Source organism: Triticum aestivum, chromosome 6D (genome assembly GCF_018294505.1).
Source record: "Triticum aestivum cultivar Chinese Spring chromosome 6D, IWGSC CS RefSeq v2.1, whole genome shotgun sequence".
NCBI lineage: Eukaryota > Viridiplantae > Streptophyta > Magnoliopsida > Poales > Poaceae > Triticum > Triticum aestivum.
This window is the reverse complement of record NC_057811.1, coordinates 75,257,940-75,272,913: the sequence shown is the minus strand read 5'-3', so window position 1 is coordinate 75,272,913 and position 14,974 is coordinate 75,257,940. Positions and strand designations below refer to the sequence as shown.

General features: G+C 45.4%; 1 protein-coding gene, 1 long non-coding RNA gene and 1 pseudogene across 2 annotated transcripts; all 3 read left to right on the top strand.

Moving 5' to 3' along the window:
* Positions 1–2,432: 2,432 nt before the first annotated feature.
* On the top strand, positions 2,433–5,548 carry LOC123143633 (protein Rf1, mitochondrial). Its single transcript, XM_044562571.1, has 2 exons — positions 2,433–4,230; positions 5,238–5,548. The coding sequence occupies exon 1, from the start codon at positions 2,723–2,725 to the stop codon at positions 4,193–4,195; it is 1,473 nt and encodes a 490-aa protein (XP_044418506.1). The 5' UTR covers positions 2,433–2,722; the 3' UTR covers positions 4,196–4,230; positions 5,238–5,548.
* Positions 5,549–9,807: 4,259 nt separating this feature from the next.
* LOC123142449 (protein Rf1, mitochondrial-like) lies at positions 9,808–11,551 on the top strand (annotated as a pseudogene).
* A 551-nt stretch (positions 11,552–12,102) lies between these two features.
* LOC123143632 (uncharacterized) lies at positions 12,103–14,736 on the top strand. The gene is made up of 3 exons (XR_006470963.1): positions 12,103–12,274; positions 13,374–13,462; positions 14,279–14,736. It is a non-coding gene; the product is annotated as an uncharacterized lncRNA (long non-coding RNA).
* The last annotated feature ends 238 nt before the right edge of the window (positions 14,737–14,974 follow it).

Sequence of the window (14,974 nt, the reverse complement as noted above, 5' to 3'; positions counted from 1 at the left end):
GCTTCGGTCTCGTCCGCGTCCTCGAACTCTAGGCAGAAAAATCCTTCCCCAGAAATGGCGCTGCCCATGATTTGGAGGTGGAGTTGCCGGCCCCTCGTCGGACAGAGTGCGGACGCGTGCCCTTCTTCCTTGCAGAGCACACAAAGGGGCAAGAACTTGCACTGGGACTGGAAGTGGCCGGGGCGCCCGCACTTGAAGCACTCCACGTCCGGCGCCACCTCCACTGGGATGGGTTCCTCCGTCGTACCCTTTGGTGCAGAGGGCAGCGCCACCGCCAGTGGAGCTGCACGCGGCTTCATGGCCTTTGGGTCCCCGTGGCCCCCACCACCGCTGGGGAGCGGCTCGTGCTTCCTCTCAAGCTCTCGACGCCGTTGCTGAACCTTCTTTTTCTTCTTGCGCTCCTGCTGCTGGATCCACCACGGGGGAGGAGGACCCCAATCCCCCTCGCGCCCGCCCTGGTCGCGGGATCCGCCTTGCTCTTCTCTGGCCTCGCGTCCACCCGAACGCTCGCGCATCACACGCTTCGCCTTGTCACGTAGTTCCCGCTCCCTACGCCGTTCCGCCTCCGGATCTGACACCTCCATCGGCCGCTTGTCCGCCCGCCTATCTCCCATCACCATCGCCGCGAAAGACTGGAGAAGGGGGGAGGAGGTGGGCAGATCTGGATCGAGCGGGCGGAATGGGCAAGGCGCCGCACCTTGCGAGTGGTGGCTGGAAACCCTAAACGGGGATCCAGGCACGGGCAGTGGCCATCACCTTGTCTAGCGTCAACTACTATTCAGATTTAGTAAATGGTTTGAGAGCAAGTTGCAATCCAAGGTACTTGCATAGGAAGGAGCCAACCAGCCCATGAAGTCTATCCAAAACTCTTGCTTCGTCCAATGAGGACTTTAGTTGACACGGAGCCCTGGTGCTTCACCAAATGTAGTCAGGACACGTTTGTTTTCGCTCAGGTAGTGTACCGGATTTTTGGTATCGGGTAGCTTCGCTTCCGCTTAGTTTGTCGGGATACATGTTTTCTTTGGTTTAGTGTGGTCCAATCTGGTTTATAAGAGCAACTCTAGCAGAGTTGCCATAATTTGGATCGTCAAGAGTGCTATGCAGTCGATCCTAAAAATATGGAGGCATAAGTGGGCTTTGGCAAAGTCATAATCGGCAAAAAAATCAACCCGCATAAAATTCACTTTAAGTAAGACCCACCTGTCAATTTCTTACGCACATATTTCAATCCTATAAGCAGGACCGGAAATTAGTCACACTGCGGCCTTCATAGAACAATTAATTAAATAATCAGCCTACAACTAATAGTTGCGGCTATGGTGAACGACGGTGAGATTTGCCGGTAGAGGCGCAGAATGCAGTGTTGGGCACTGTAATCTCACGAAAACAGGCCTCATCCCATGTGGGACATGCCCGGGCGGTGACACTAAAAGGTTGCAATGGCCCAGAAACGGGCCTCCACACTCTCATTCCATGTTAGCCATGCATGGCATCGGTAGGGCGGTCCAAAATATGCCGCTCCATTCCGCATCTATCGTCCGAATAGTGTCCATCACATCATCATACAAGGCCCAAAAGGGGGGCAATTCATTCAGGTCCTCCTCCTCCTCAAACCTAAATAGGAGGTAGTGCTCTTTCTGTTGCACCATTGACTCGATGTGGTGGATTGGGAGGCGTCGAAGAGGGGATTAGATAAGGAGAGGGACGAGGGCGTTGATCTTTTATAGGCCGCAGCAGGCACCATTAAGGGGGGAGTTGGGAGGCGGCGGGCGTCTGTTAAGGGAAGCGTTTCCTGATGAGAAATGCGGTTGCGCCATTCACATGACGTCGAAAAGTGAGGAGATGATGCCGCATGGCGGCCATCCGAATGGCCACCGCTAGAATTTGAGGGAGAGGGCGTGCCATTAATCCGAGGGACGATTATTCTCTATGCAGACAACCGTGCTATTTTAGATCCCGATTGTGGTGTGAGGATGAAGAAGACGAAACTTCACTCTCACACCATAACAGACTACGACCCACTAGGCTCCCACTATAACGCTCGACAATCGACATCACTGGCACCAGATCTAGGCTTCACCTAGACCCGCCACGCCCATCGCACCTCTGACCTCCACCAACCTTGCCGGTGCGGGCATCGCAGACGCAAAGCCACTGTCCTCTAGGGCCGCCGACCAGCGCCCAAGCAGGCACCACCCATAGCAGAACATATCTGGGCAGGGGAAGCCCTGATTTGCCGCTATTGGTCGCCACGGCGAGCCACCACGTTGCCCCCAGCACATCCACCGCCGAGAGCCCCTACGGCCGCCGCCTCAGCACCGCAGAGATTTTTTTACTAGGGATCCGATCCAATAAAATAATTTAATATTGTTTATGTTGGTATATATATCCTTTATAAGTGTTTTCCTTTCTTTTTTTGGGCTATGCTCAGTTTTGCTCCTGCTATGTCAACGCGTGCGTGTTTCTGTGAACCAACGGCGAGGTAGGAGTAGTATTGCAGTTTGTGCCGCAACGCTGACTGTGATTCCAAATCGAATCCCGTCTCGATCCAAAATCCAATCCCACCTCCGCCCCCCTTCCTCCCACCACGGGTTTGCGCCGGTGGTTCGCCGTCGGCGACGCGTGCGCGCGCGCGCGCGCATTCACCGCCGCTGCAGGGAGTTCTCTATTAGCACTGTCCAGTCTCGTCTCCGTCCGCTGAGCCCCAGCGCGGACGGCGGCAATGTCGCGCCTCCATCCCCGCTACTTCTCCAGCTCCATCTCCTCACTCGCCGACGAGCTGCTGAGCGAACTCCACCATCATCTGGGCTCAGGGACGCTCAGTCCGCAGCTCGCACACCAACTGTTCGACGAAATGCTGCGCCAACCCGTCCCAGTATCATCGCGTGCACTCAATGGCTTATTTGCTGCCCTCGCGCGTACGCCACCCTCCACCACCTGCACAGATAGCCCTGCCCTCGCCATCAATCTCTTCAACCGCATGGCCCGAGCAGGTCGCGGCAGGGTGATAGCACCCAGCAGTCACACCTACAGCATACTAATTGAATGCTGCTGCCTCGCGCGCCGTCCGGACCTTGGGCCTTCCTTCTTCGCTCACCTCCTCAAGACAGGCGTCACGGCAGACGTCGTCATCTTCAGTGGCTTATTCAAGTGCCTCTGTGACATGAAGCGGGCAGACGAGGCTCAGGACATACTGCTCCATAGGATACCTGACGACCTGCATGATGCCATCTCCTACTCAGTAATTCTCAAGAGCTTCTGCAACAATGGATTGAGCCAGCGTGCGCTTGACCTGCTCCGGATGATGGCCAAAAAAGGTGCTGACCACTCCCCGGGTGTGTTTGCATACAGCATGGTAATCCATGGCTTCTTTAAAGAGGGTGAAGTAAGCAAAGCATGCGATCTATTCCATGAAATGATACAACAGGGGCCTGTGCCTAATGTGGTGACGTACAACTCTGTTATCGATGCGCTATGCAAAGCAAGAGCAATGGACAAGGCAGAGGTGGTTCTTCGATCAATGGTTCATAATGGTGTCCAACCAAATGTTGTGACATATAATAGCTTGATCCAAGGATATTCAACTGTGGGACAGTTGAAAGAAGTCGCTAGGTTGTTGAAAGTGATGAGAAGCCAAGGTGTTATGCCAAGTGTTGTTACCTACAACTCACTCATGGGCTACCTTTGCAAGCATGGAAGAATCAAAGAAGCTGAGGAAATATTTTTTTCCATGACCCTGAATGGCCGAAAACCAGATATAGTCTCATACTCTATTATGCTCCGTGGGTACGCTATAGAAGGATCCCTTGTTAAAATGATTGATCTCTGTGAGCTGATGGCAAGAGATGGAGTTGTACCTGAACTCCATTGTTTCAACATACTGATTAGTGCATATGCTAAGTATGGAATGATGGATGTGGCTATGCTTTTCTTTGAAGACATGTTGAAGCAGGGGCTGAACCCTGGTGATTTCATTTATTTAACTGTGATATCTGCATTTTGTAAGATGGGCAGGATGGATGATGCTCTGGAAAAATTCAATGAGATGATTGATAGGGGGGTACCACTTGACACAAAAATTTACATGTGCATGATTGAGGGTTATTTGAATCGTGGTGATTCTGTGAAAGCCGAGGAATTTATTACCAAAATGAAGAGTAGGGATATTCGTCATAGGCCGCGGAAGGGTAATTGATGAACACGGCATCTTTGACTTGGTTACCCGTACTGGTGAGAGGACTGATCCTATTACATTCACTTCAATGGTCGGTTGGTATTTCGCCATGATGGAGAAAGCATTTAGAGTACTTGATATTCCGATATCAGTTGGTTTTATGCTCTCATGGTCTTGATATTCCCTAAATGTGTTGTTATTCTGATTGTTCCAAACTTTCACTAGAATTTGAGATATGTGAATTAAGCCTTAAGGTTGTTAGTTGCTCTTTATTGTTTAGTTTGAATTTTCTTGAGGCACTGCAATTTTTAGGGTGGATTGTGGCCTGGCTGATTAGTGCTATTCAAACATCACACATGATAGACAATGAAAGAGTTATCTATTGATAAGTTAATAGAGAGTTATTGCCGTCTTTCAGGGAGAGAGAACAATTTCACTTTTCTTCCATAAATAACTGTGTGCTGAAGTCGAAACACTACAATTGGTCATTGCTCATATAGATTTAGTTTGGAGCAAAGAAATTTCTATGAAGATATTACTAGCTGAGTGATTCCTGGTAGCACCTTCACCATGATGATACTGTATTTTATTTTTTTGACAGCAATGATACTGTATTAGTCATTAGGCTTATGCTTGTAGTTATCATTCTGGTTTAAGTTGCGCATATTGCCCTCATGTGTTTTACTCTTGATGTGAGATACCCAAACCTGGTTGTGAGCACTAGGCAAACCATAGATGGACATGTAGCAGGAAAAATATGTCATTTGACCAATGCGTCTTTGTTCTTCTTTTCTTCCTCCTTCCACCAGCTATAAAATCCGAGATAAATATATTGCTCAGAACGAATTACATGTTGTCAATGTCCAACCATTTTGTTTCACATTGCCTAAATAGCTTTCTCGAGCTTTCATGTGTGCACCAAAATGTTATTTTTTATCTTTTCGTTCGTTCTGTTCTGTTTTGCATGGGACAACATGCTTTCCCCACATGTTACGACTGATTGGTTCTTGAATCTCTGCAAAGAGAGACCAATGCTGAATTGTTTATTTGATTTGAATTGCAGGTGCTCGAGTAACCGACTGCATCGACCACTGGGGGAGCAACATGGTTTTTGCCATCAATTCCCAAGTGTTGCGGGTGCTCGAGTAACCGACTGGATCAACAAATGGTGAACAGCTCCATGCCATATCTTGCCTGGTATTCATGGTTTCCGCCGAGATCTTTAGAAGAATGTGCAGATAACGTGTTGTTAATTTTTCCTTTCTGGACAAAGGGTTTGGTGCAGACCTTATGTTGCGCATGTATATGCTCGATCGATTGACAATGACTGATGAGTTGTAGATCCAGTAATGATGTGTCCCTACCTGAACTGAATTGCCTGTGCCCGTAGCTGCTGCTGCATGATAAGTACCCCTGTTTGTTCACTTCAGCCGATCATCTATGCTAGGTGGTTGATCACTGATGCTTCTCGCAACCACTACCTCAGCGTCATATAGTGGCATAAATCTCTCGATGGTGGATTGATTGTAAAGGATTTTCCATCTCCTCTGACTGCTTCTGTTACAAGAAATGCCTTCGTCTGATAGATAGTGCACAAACTAAAGGTTGTTTAATTATGTAGCTCATGATAAAAGGGAGTACAAGTTGCTAATCTGAATAAGGATAGAAATTAAAGGAACATTGTCAGGGAAACAGGGTCAGTACTTCTGTATATGAAGACTCACTCCATACTGGATCACGAAAAGGAAATGTATGGAGAAGGGGTGTCCATGTCAAACCAAATAAACAAATAGGTAGATAGACGAACTAAGGAAAAGTTAAAACCTCCATGAAAAAGTGGAAAAGTTTCCCGAAAAACAAATTAAAACAAAAAGTAGTCCTCTGCTCGGAAAAAAATTCAAAATATTGTTGAAATTTCATGGGCCTCACCTTGGGTACAAAATACCCAAGAAATGTTGAGAAGGGATTTTGTAAAGCATTTTTAATGCAAGTATTATTGAAGTGTAGATTTTGGGCTTTACATACGTGCAAGGCTTTTAATTATTATTTCAATTATGTAAAAGGACAGATCCAGTGCATAGAAACTCCCATACAAGGTGGGGTCTGGAGAGGGATTATAGGAACCTTGTCTTACCTCTGCGAAGTGCAAGTATTATTGAAGTGTAGATTTTGGGCTTTACATACCTGCAAGGCTTTTAATTATTATTTCAATTATGTAAAAGGACAGATCCAGTGCATAGAAACTCCCATACAAGGTGGGGTCTGGAGAGGGATTATAGGAACCTTGTCTTACCTCTGCGAAGTGCAGTGTAGAGAGGCTGGTTCGAACCCAGGACCTCTTGCACAAGTGGGGAGGACTTCACCACTTTGCCAGGCCTCCACTATATAGGTTGTCGGCTAAGGAGTTGTGGACATGGGCTTAGGCCCACCATCGAGTTGGCAACAACCCACAGTCCAATGTCTCGGATAGTGACACATCCATTGGCTACTCATAATGAATAAATTATTCGTTTCCAATCGGCAAAAATAAAGTGCACACATGACAAAGGTCCGAGCTTGGTCCGGCTCATCCATGAAACATGACGCGCGTGGCGTGGCTTGCGGCGGAGGAGGGGGTGCGCGTGTAGCACTCCTTTTTTCATGCTCCAATAGCATTTGGAAGAGAATCCCTTATAAAGAGGTCTCGACTTTCCTCCGCTAGCATGGTGGGACTAAACTTCCCACCATGTCATGACACCTCGCATGCGCCTTACAGATTTTTATCAATTATTGTTTATTTGGGCCAAATGCCCGTCTATATTTCAACATCCTCTCACCCGATCTCGAAGCCACGTTATGGAGACCTTCTATTTGACACTTTTTTTTGCATCAAATAGGAGGCTGCCACACAAGGGACGCGGCTAATCTGCACCCGAGCTCAAATGAGCTCGGGTGAACAGTAAAATCGAAAAAAATTCAAAAAATTCCAAATTTTTTTTGAGAGAAACATTGACAAAAGTTCTAAGTGCCTGCAAAAAATTCGTCATGAACTCACATTCCTAGAAGGCGTGGCAAAAAAAACAAAAACAGTACTCTGAAAAAGCTATTTTCAAACGCATTTTGAAGCACTGAATTTGTTTTTTTTGCCACGCCTTACAGGAATGTGATTTGATGATGAATTTTTGCAGGCACTTAGAACTTTTGTCAATGTTTTTCTCAAAAAAAAATTAAAAATTTTTTAAAAAAATTTGATTTTTTTTCGATTTTACTGTTCATGCGGGAGCATATGAGCTCGGGTGCAGAATGGACTTTTCGCCACACAAGGGACGTCTTGATGGGTCGGCCCATGCACACTGCAGCGAGAAGAGCAGAGCGAGCGAGCACGGTAGATGTCGGTGTTGTAGCAAGTAGGACTACTAGAACACACCGATACTTTCAACAACCATCGTATCCATATCGGAGACCGTATCCGATACTAATTCTTTCGCAGCTGTTAATTCCCTCCTCCCTTTCTCTGTAACTGAACTTTATGTTCGGTAAACACTTGGTTGTTGGTTATTACTCTTGTTGGAATCATGAATAAGAAGATATAAAATAATGGACAACACTGACTAGATATATGCTAAATAGCTTGATTCTTAATTGATAACATATTTTTATTATTTTCAGAAATAGTCAAACATATCCCCATACTGGTGCTTTTTAGAAATGGCGTATTTATGTATCCGTATTGCCTCGAAACCGATACACGTATCCATATTGAGGCAATCTAGGTCTACTTTAGTTGCATCCAACATTGTGGCCCCTGGAAGTACTGCAACATCTGGGTTACTGTAGGAAAAATAAATAAATTTTTGTAACTGTATCTGAATGTGAACACATTTTAAAATTTCTAACACTTTCAGAAAACTTGGAACATTTTCTAAAACTTTGGATTATTTTTAGAATTTCTGAACAAATTTTGAAAACAGGAACAATCATCGAAATTATGAATAACTTTTGAAAAACACAAACATCTTCTAAAATTTCTGAATTTTAAAATCAAGAACATTTTTTGAATTTGTGAACTCTTTTAAAAAACAGTCTTTTTTAAATTCCAAAAAAATTGGAACACGAAGATTTTTTGTAAAACTCCTGAAACCACGAATATTTGTTGAAATTATTTTTTTCTTTTAAAGATAACTTTTGGAAAAAGAAAAAGGAAAAAATAGGAACATTTTTTTGAATTTGTGAACCTTTTTTTAAATTCCAAAATAAAATTGTAACACGAACATTTTTTGAAATTCTGGAGATTTTTTTAACTGATTCTGAAGATTTTTTTTAAAAGAAAACTTTTTGTAAAAGAGGAAAAAGGGAAAAGAACGAAAAACAAAGAAAAACATGTAAAAAACAACAGAAAAAGAGGAAGAAAACCAGGTAAAACCGCACCGGAACCACAATCCATTGGGCCGAGCACCAAGAAGAAGCAAGCGAGACTAGGACCTGGTCGTTGCCTCCCACATTCGCCGCCGCTGCACCAATCTTGTGCATTTTCAGAAAAAAAGATCCAAAATGAGCAACCAAACAGTGCCAATCAAATGTAATAAGAACAATGCTGGAGAAAAAGAACTACCGAAACTTGCACTTGTGATATCTTCTTCTAGAATTGTCATCACTCCATGAAATCCATCTCGGCGTCTTCGATCCGCAATCACAATTAATCGGTGGCTCGTACCCCATCGGGTGCTCTCTGTAGGGGATCGGCGGCCCTAAACTACGGCGGTGCCTAGAGGGTGAGGAACCGCGCGACGAGCTTGAGCTCGCCATGGTAAAGGAGGTTGAGCAGAGGAAAGAAGAGGAAGGAATGGGGATGAACCCTAGCAAGGGAGGGGGATTTATTCTTCCCGTGAAAACAACGAATCCTCACAGCCGATTCCCCGCACGAAAGATGCGCCTCAGTCAATCCTACCTGTCAAACCATGTGCCACGTGTGCAAAACCACCGTCTCAAACATAACGCCCCCGGGGGGTGAGTTGTCCGGTTTATGACAGTCCAAGGGATTAAGAGCATCTCTAGCAGACCCCTTAAACCGCGGAACTGAAAACGCGGTTTTCAGTTCGCGGAAAACGCATTTCAAGGGTCAGTTTGAGCTGCGGCCGAACAGACCCCTCAAACTTAAACTGTAAAACCGAATATTCGCTTATATTTTTCACCATGTCTTCTTCTTCCTCTCGCCCGTGTCCACGGTCAGCTAACTCGCTCCTACAAAACCAACGGACAGCGCATGAAGCGGCCAAATACGGAGTGCACGAAGCGGCCAACTAGCTAGCTAGCTCCTCCATCCGGTAGCCAGCTCTAATCGATCGAGGAGCGAGCTAGCGTCGCCGTAGCTTGATCCTCTGTCAGGAGAGACACGGGCGGGGCGGCGCGGACGGCGGATGCAGATGTTTCAGTGGCAGTTGGACTCCTGCCAACTGCTTTCTCCCGATATAGGGCACCGTAGAAGCGAACATGATAACTGTGTTTTTGCAGATTGGGATGAGCTTTTTACCGCACCTCTTAAAAAAATGAAAGGTCGAAGGTGTATAAAATGTCTGTTCGGGCAATTTTTTCGTTCAAAACTGCAAACTGACGGTTATTTTATAGTTTGGTGGGGTTTAAGGGGTCTGCTAGAGATGCATTGTACAAACCCCACCCAATCCCATGTAAATCTAGTGGTGGTGCGCCCAGCAAATCGAATCCCACTTGCGCCGAGCTCCAAATCGAATCTAAAATTCCCTAATCCCACACCTCCCTCCACCGCCCTCCCGCCGCTGGACGCGCCCGACCCGTGGTTGGTCGTCGCCGGCGCACGCCGGGACTCACCTTCGCTGCAGGTCTCCTCCGTCCGTCCTCCTCCCACCAGGACAGGATTTGGTCGTTGCCTCCCGCATTCACCGCTGCTGCAGAAACTAGACGGAGCAATGTCACGCCTTCAGGTCCGCTCTTTCTGCAGCTCCGTCTCCTCATGCGCCCACGAGCTGCTGAACGAACTCCACGGCCATCTGGGCTTCAGGACGCTCAGGCCAGAGCTCGCGCACCACCTGTTCGACGAAATGCTGTGCCAACCAGTCCCAGTATCAGTACGTGCACTCAACGGCTTATTTGCTGCCCTCGCGCGTGCGCTGCCCTCACCTGCCGGCACCTATGGCCCTGCCCTCGCCACGCATGGCCCAAGCAGGTCGTCGCCAGGTGCCAGCACCCTCCATTTACACCTACAACATACTAATTGACTGCTGCCACCGAGCATGCCGGCCGGACCTAGGGCCTGCCTTCTTCGGTCGCCTCCTCAACACAGGCATCACAATGAGCGTCATTACCTACATCAGCCTATTCAAGTGCCTCTGTGACATGAAGCGCACAGAGGAGGCTCTGAACGTGCTGCTCCATAGAATGCCCGACGACCTGCCTAATGTCATCTCCTACTCAGTGATTCTCAAGAGTTTCTGCGATAGTGGGAGGAGCCAGCTTGCGCTTGACCTGCTCCAAATGATGGCCAAAAAAGGTGCTGACCACTCCCCCGACGCGATGTCATACAACATCGTAATCGATGGCTTTTTTAAAGAGGGTGAAGTAAGCAAAGCATGCGATTTGTTCCATGAAATGATGCAGCAGGGGGTTGTGCCCGATATGGCAACGTACAACTCCGTTATCGATGCGCTATGCAAAGCAAGAGCAATGGACAAGGCAGAGGTGGTTCTTCGATCAATGGTTCATAATGGTGTCCAACCAGATGTTGTGACATATAATAGCTTGATCCAAGGATATTCAACTTTGGGACAGTTGAAAGAAGTCGCTAGGTTGTTGAAAGTGATGAGAAGCCAAGGTGTTATGCCAAGTGTTGTTACCTACAACTCACTCATGGACTACCTTTGCAAGCATGGAAGAATCAAAGAAGCTGAGGAAATACTTGATTCCATGGCCGTGAATGGCCGAAAACCAGATCTCATACTCTATTATGCTCCATGGGTACGCTATAGAAGGATCCCTTGTTGAAACGATTGATCTCTGTGAGCTGATGGCAAGAGATGGAGTTGTACCCGACCTCCCTTGTTTCAACATACTGATTAATGCATATGCTAAGTATGGTAGGATGGATGTGGCCATGCTTTTCTTTGAAGACATGTTGAAGCAGGGTGTGAAGCCTAATGAAATCACTTATTTAACTGTGATATCTGCATTTTGCAAGATTGGCAGGATGGACGATGCTACACAAAAGTTCAATGAGATGATCTATATGGGAGTACCACTCGACACAGAAGTTTACGTGTGCATGGTTGAGGGTTATTTGAATATGGTGACTCCATGAAAGCCAACGAATTTATTACCAAGATGAAGAACAGGGATATTCATCATAGGCCGCGGAAAGGTAATCGATGAACATGGCATATTTGACTTGGCTACCCGTACCGGTGAGAGGTCTGATGGATATTGCTTATCACCAAGATGAAGAAATCATTTAGAGTACTTGATGCTATGATATCCGTTGGCGTCAGGGATAGTGTTGTTACGTAGCACCGTAAAATAGCATGATTATGCTCTCAGTCTTGATATGCTCTAAAATGTGTTGTTTTCCTGATTGCTCCAGCGCGCACTAGAATTAGCGAAGTGTGAATTAAGCCTTATGGTTGTTAGTTGCTGTTTAGTGGTAGTTGGGTAGATTGTTTAGTTCGATTTTTTAGGGTCGATTGTGAGCTGGCTGAGAGGTGTTGTATGTATAATTCCTTGTGTCCAAGAGTGCTCTTCATACTTCATATATGACACGGGAGCGACTAGTATAGAAAATGTCCCTTTGGTGCAAAAATAGAAAAATCGAAGCTGGGCCATTGGATTGAGGATAGATGGCACAGATTCCGCTGGAGGATGTGGAGAGACAAATGTGTGTTTCTGTGCAAAAAGGACCTTCGTCTCTGTTGTATTTGCTTCCGATATTCGGTGCCATCAAACCAGAGCCACACCCCTATTTCATCTCCCAACTGCTTCCGGACGGCGGCGGCGGCGCTCCAGCTCCGGCGTCACAGCAGCGGCATGAGATCGACGGCGACCATGGTGGCGACTGCGACGACCCCGTCGCGGACGTTATTCTCCCCCATCGTTAGACTTGTAAGGCCCCACTCCTCCTCCTCTTCATACCCCCACTCACCCTCTTAATTTCTAGGGTTCTTGGTTCCTGGATAATTTCTAGGGTTCATGGTCCGGTGGGAGGATTGAATTATTGGTCTTAATTTTGAATATAAATGAGCTCACATGGCGGTCAGATCCCTGTTCTAGGATCTAATCTCCTCTCTGAAACCAACAAGGTATGACGAACAAGGGGGGAACTAGCTGCTAGATCCCTGTCTTAGTAGTTGTAAACAATTGTGTGGGTTAATTTATCAAATGTTTTTACTCTGAGCTTGAACTACAGTGTTGCAATATTTCGGCATCAACACTTGTAAAGTATTAGCAACAAAATGGTAATGACCCGAACGATTTGTGTGCAAATTAGTGACAGAAGAGATCAAACTTATAGGCCCAGAAATAATTAATCATATGACATCGATGTTAAACATGTAAAGTTAGTCTCGAGATCTATATTCTGGACAGAAATATTGTGTGCTGAACACCTTTCTTATTTAGTCACTCCATTTTTGTTGTAGACAGACAAAATTAAGCTGAATGTATATCATAATAGCATTGTTGTTCTGAGATGGGATAACTAGAGCTTGGGGTTATGGTTTTCCAGATAAGTAATGCTGCATGCGCACTAGTTAATCAGTTATCAGTCACTCCATTTTGTTAACAAATCGCATTCATAGATGGGAATATCCGAAGTCTATTCTCTGTTCTCTTGGTCACGGCAAAATGTGTATCTGCATATTGTACATTAAGAATATGTACAATCTCAAGAAGTCAATCCATAGTACTTTAATTTTCTTTTAAAAGAATATTAAAAATCATTTGCCAATATGCGGTGTTCTGTTGTTTCTTATGCATTATGTGCTTTGTCGATACTAGCTGCTCTATAGGCATCAAGTATACAGGTTGTACTACAGCCAGAACTAAATGTTTGGGAGAAATGTCAAGCTGTATAGGTTGTATATTTTGTAAACCTAAACATTCGGTCTTGCTTTTCTGTTCTGAAACCTAAATAACAGGGTGATGCATAGTTGCCTCTTGCATGTACATGGCCATGTTTCCTAATTCTCCTATTTCCTGGCAGAGGGTTTCAGATATTTGATCCATCCATGATTATGCGACAATGGCGAGATGAGAGAGCCGTTTGTTCGTCACGACAGAAGCTCGACCGAGGTGAATAATAAAATTTGTACAAAAATGATGGCTGCGAATCTTTATTTTTCCTGAAATTTGACTAATCAGAAGTTCATGCCGTGGTGTTTGATTTGGATATTTTTTTTCCAAATGACGAACAACTGTATTTGATAGTTCTAAATTTGGAAATTTTTAGTTGATTGTGCTTCAGTACATAGATTGAGTATATCATATGTGAGATTATATACATGGAGATTAAATCCCTCTCTAGTAAGGATTAAATGAATGGTTCAAAGCTGACAAGGATTTGCTCCCATAGATGAACAAAACCCTGCAGCTTGTGGGTGATCACCCAAACCTTGCAGGCCCTGCAACCAAACAGAGCCTTAGGAAGTGATATCTTTCTTGACAAGATTTTCTTGATTACATGTACACAGCGGGGAAAGGAAGATTGTCTTTGAACGATTTGAGGGCCATGTGAGGAAGAATTTTTGATAGGTGTCAGCTCTGCTGTATAGAATCAGATTAGCACACATATGACTTGGAGATTTTAGAAAATCTCAGATGTGCTAGGCAAAAGTTAGGCACTGTATGATCTTTCTACATGGCTTCATAAGGTCGGTTTTAGGGGGGGAAATCTTCCATTTATGCTTGCTGCAAAGTCATTTGTAGATTGATTTCACAATATTTTGAGTTGTTACTAGTTTGTGGTACCAACTCTGAAGATTTACGTCTGTTGACAAGGATGATTATTCAAGACGTGCGTAAAAATGTGTTTCTTTTGCAGAATGTACTTTTGCTTCAGTTATTAATCTCCTCATTTGCTCAACTCCATTTCCTTACTTGATCACACAGCTGGTACAGAAGGGAGCCGGGTTGGGAACAAGAAGCTCCCACGCCATCACCCTCATCAGCAGCATGGCCTACTCCTTCGGCTGTGAATATGCCTTCAACCTCAAGGCGCAATCCTGGTATGCTCTCGACTTGGCCGGCTAGGTGCCCCTGCCTCTCGTCGGTGGCACGGAGTTTGTGTCTGGCGGCCAAGTCAAGGATCACAAGCTCTACTTCGACACGACCACCAACATGACCCGTTCTTGTACCAAAAATGATCCTCCCATGTTATGTATCAATTAATAATTATGTATGTCTCTTGTGTTGTGTTCTGGTAGGGGTGTTCCAGATTGACATGTACATTTAGTTCTGATTGAAGAGGCTGGCTTAATTTTGTCATGTAGTAAAATATTTGTGATAAGGCTTTGTTGTCGTTGTTGTGTACTCAAATTTTGTGATAAGTATTGACATACTTTGCCCAACTTTCTTGCATAATTAGTTGTGTCCAATAGTGTATTTATATATGCGTGGATTTTATGAGATTAGGTATTATTGCTGTGCAGAACTGAAATGCTGAAGGACGTAACGAATTGTGAAAAGGACGTAACGAATGGTGAAAAATAGTTGAGGTGGGTGCTGCAAAAGCCGTCTGACATATCTAACCTTACCAGGGGTTTTTCCTGAAATGTACATTTATGTGGGCTGAGATCCCTCCAATGA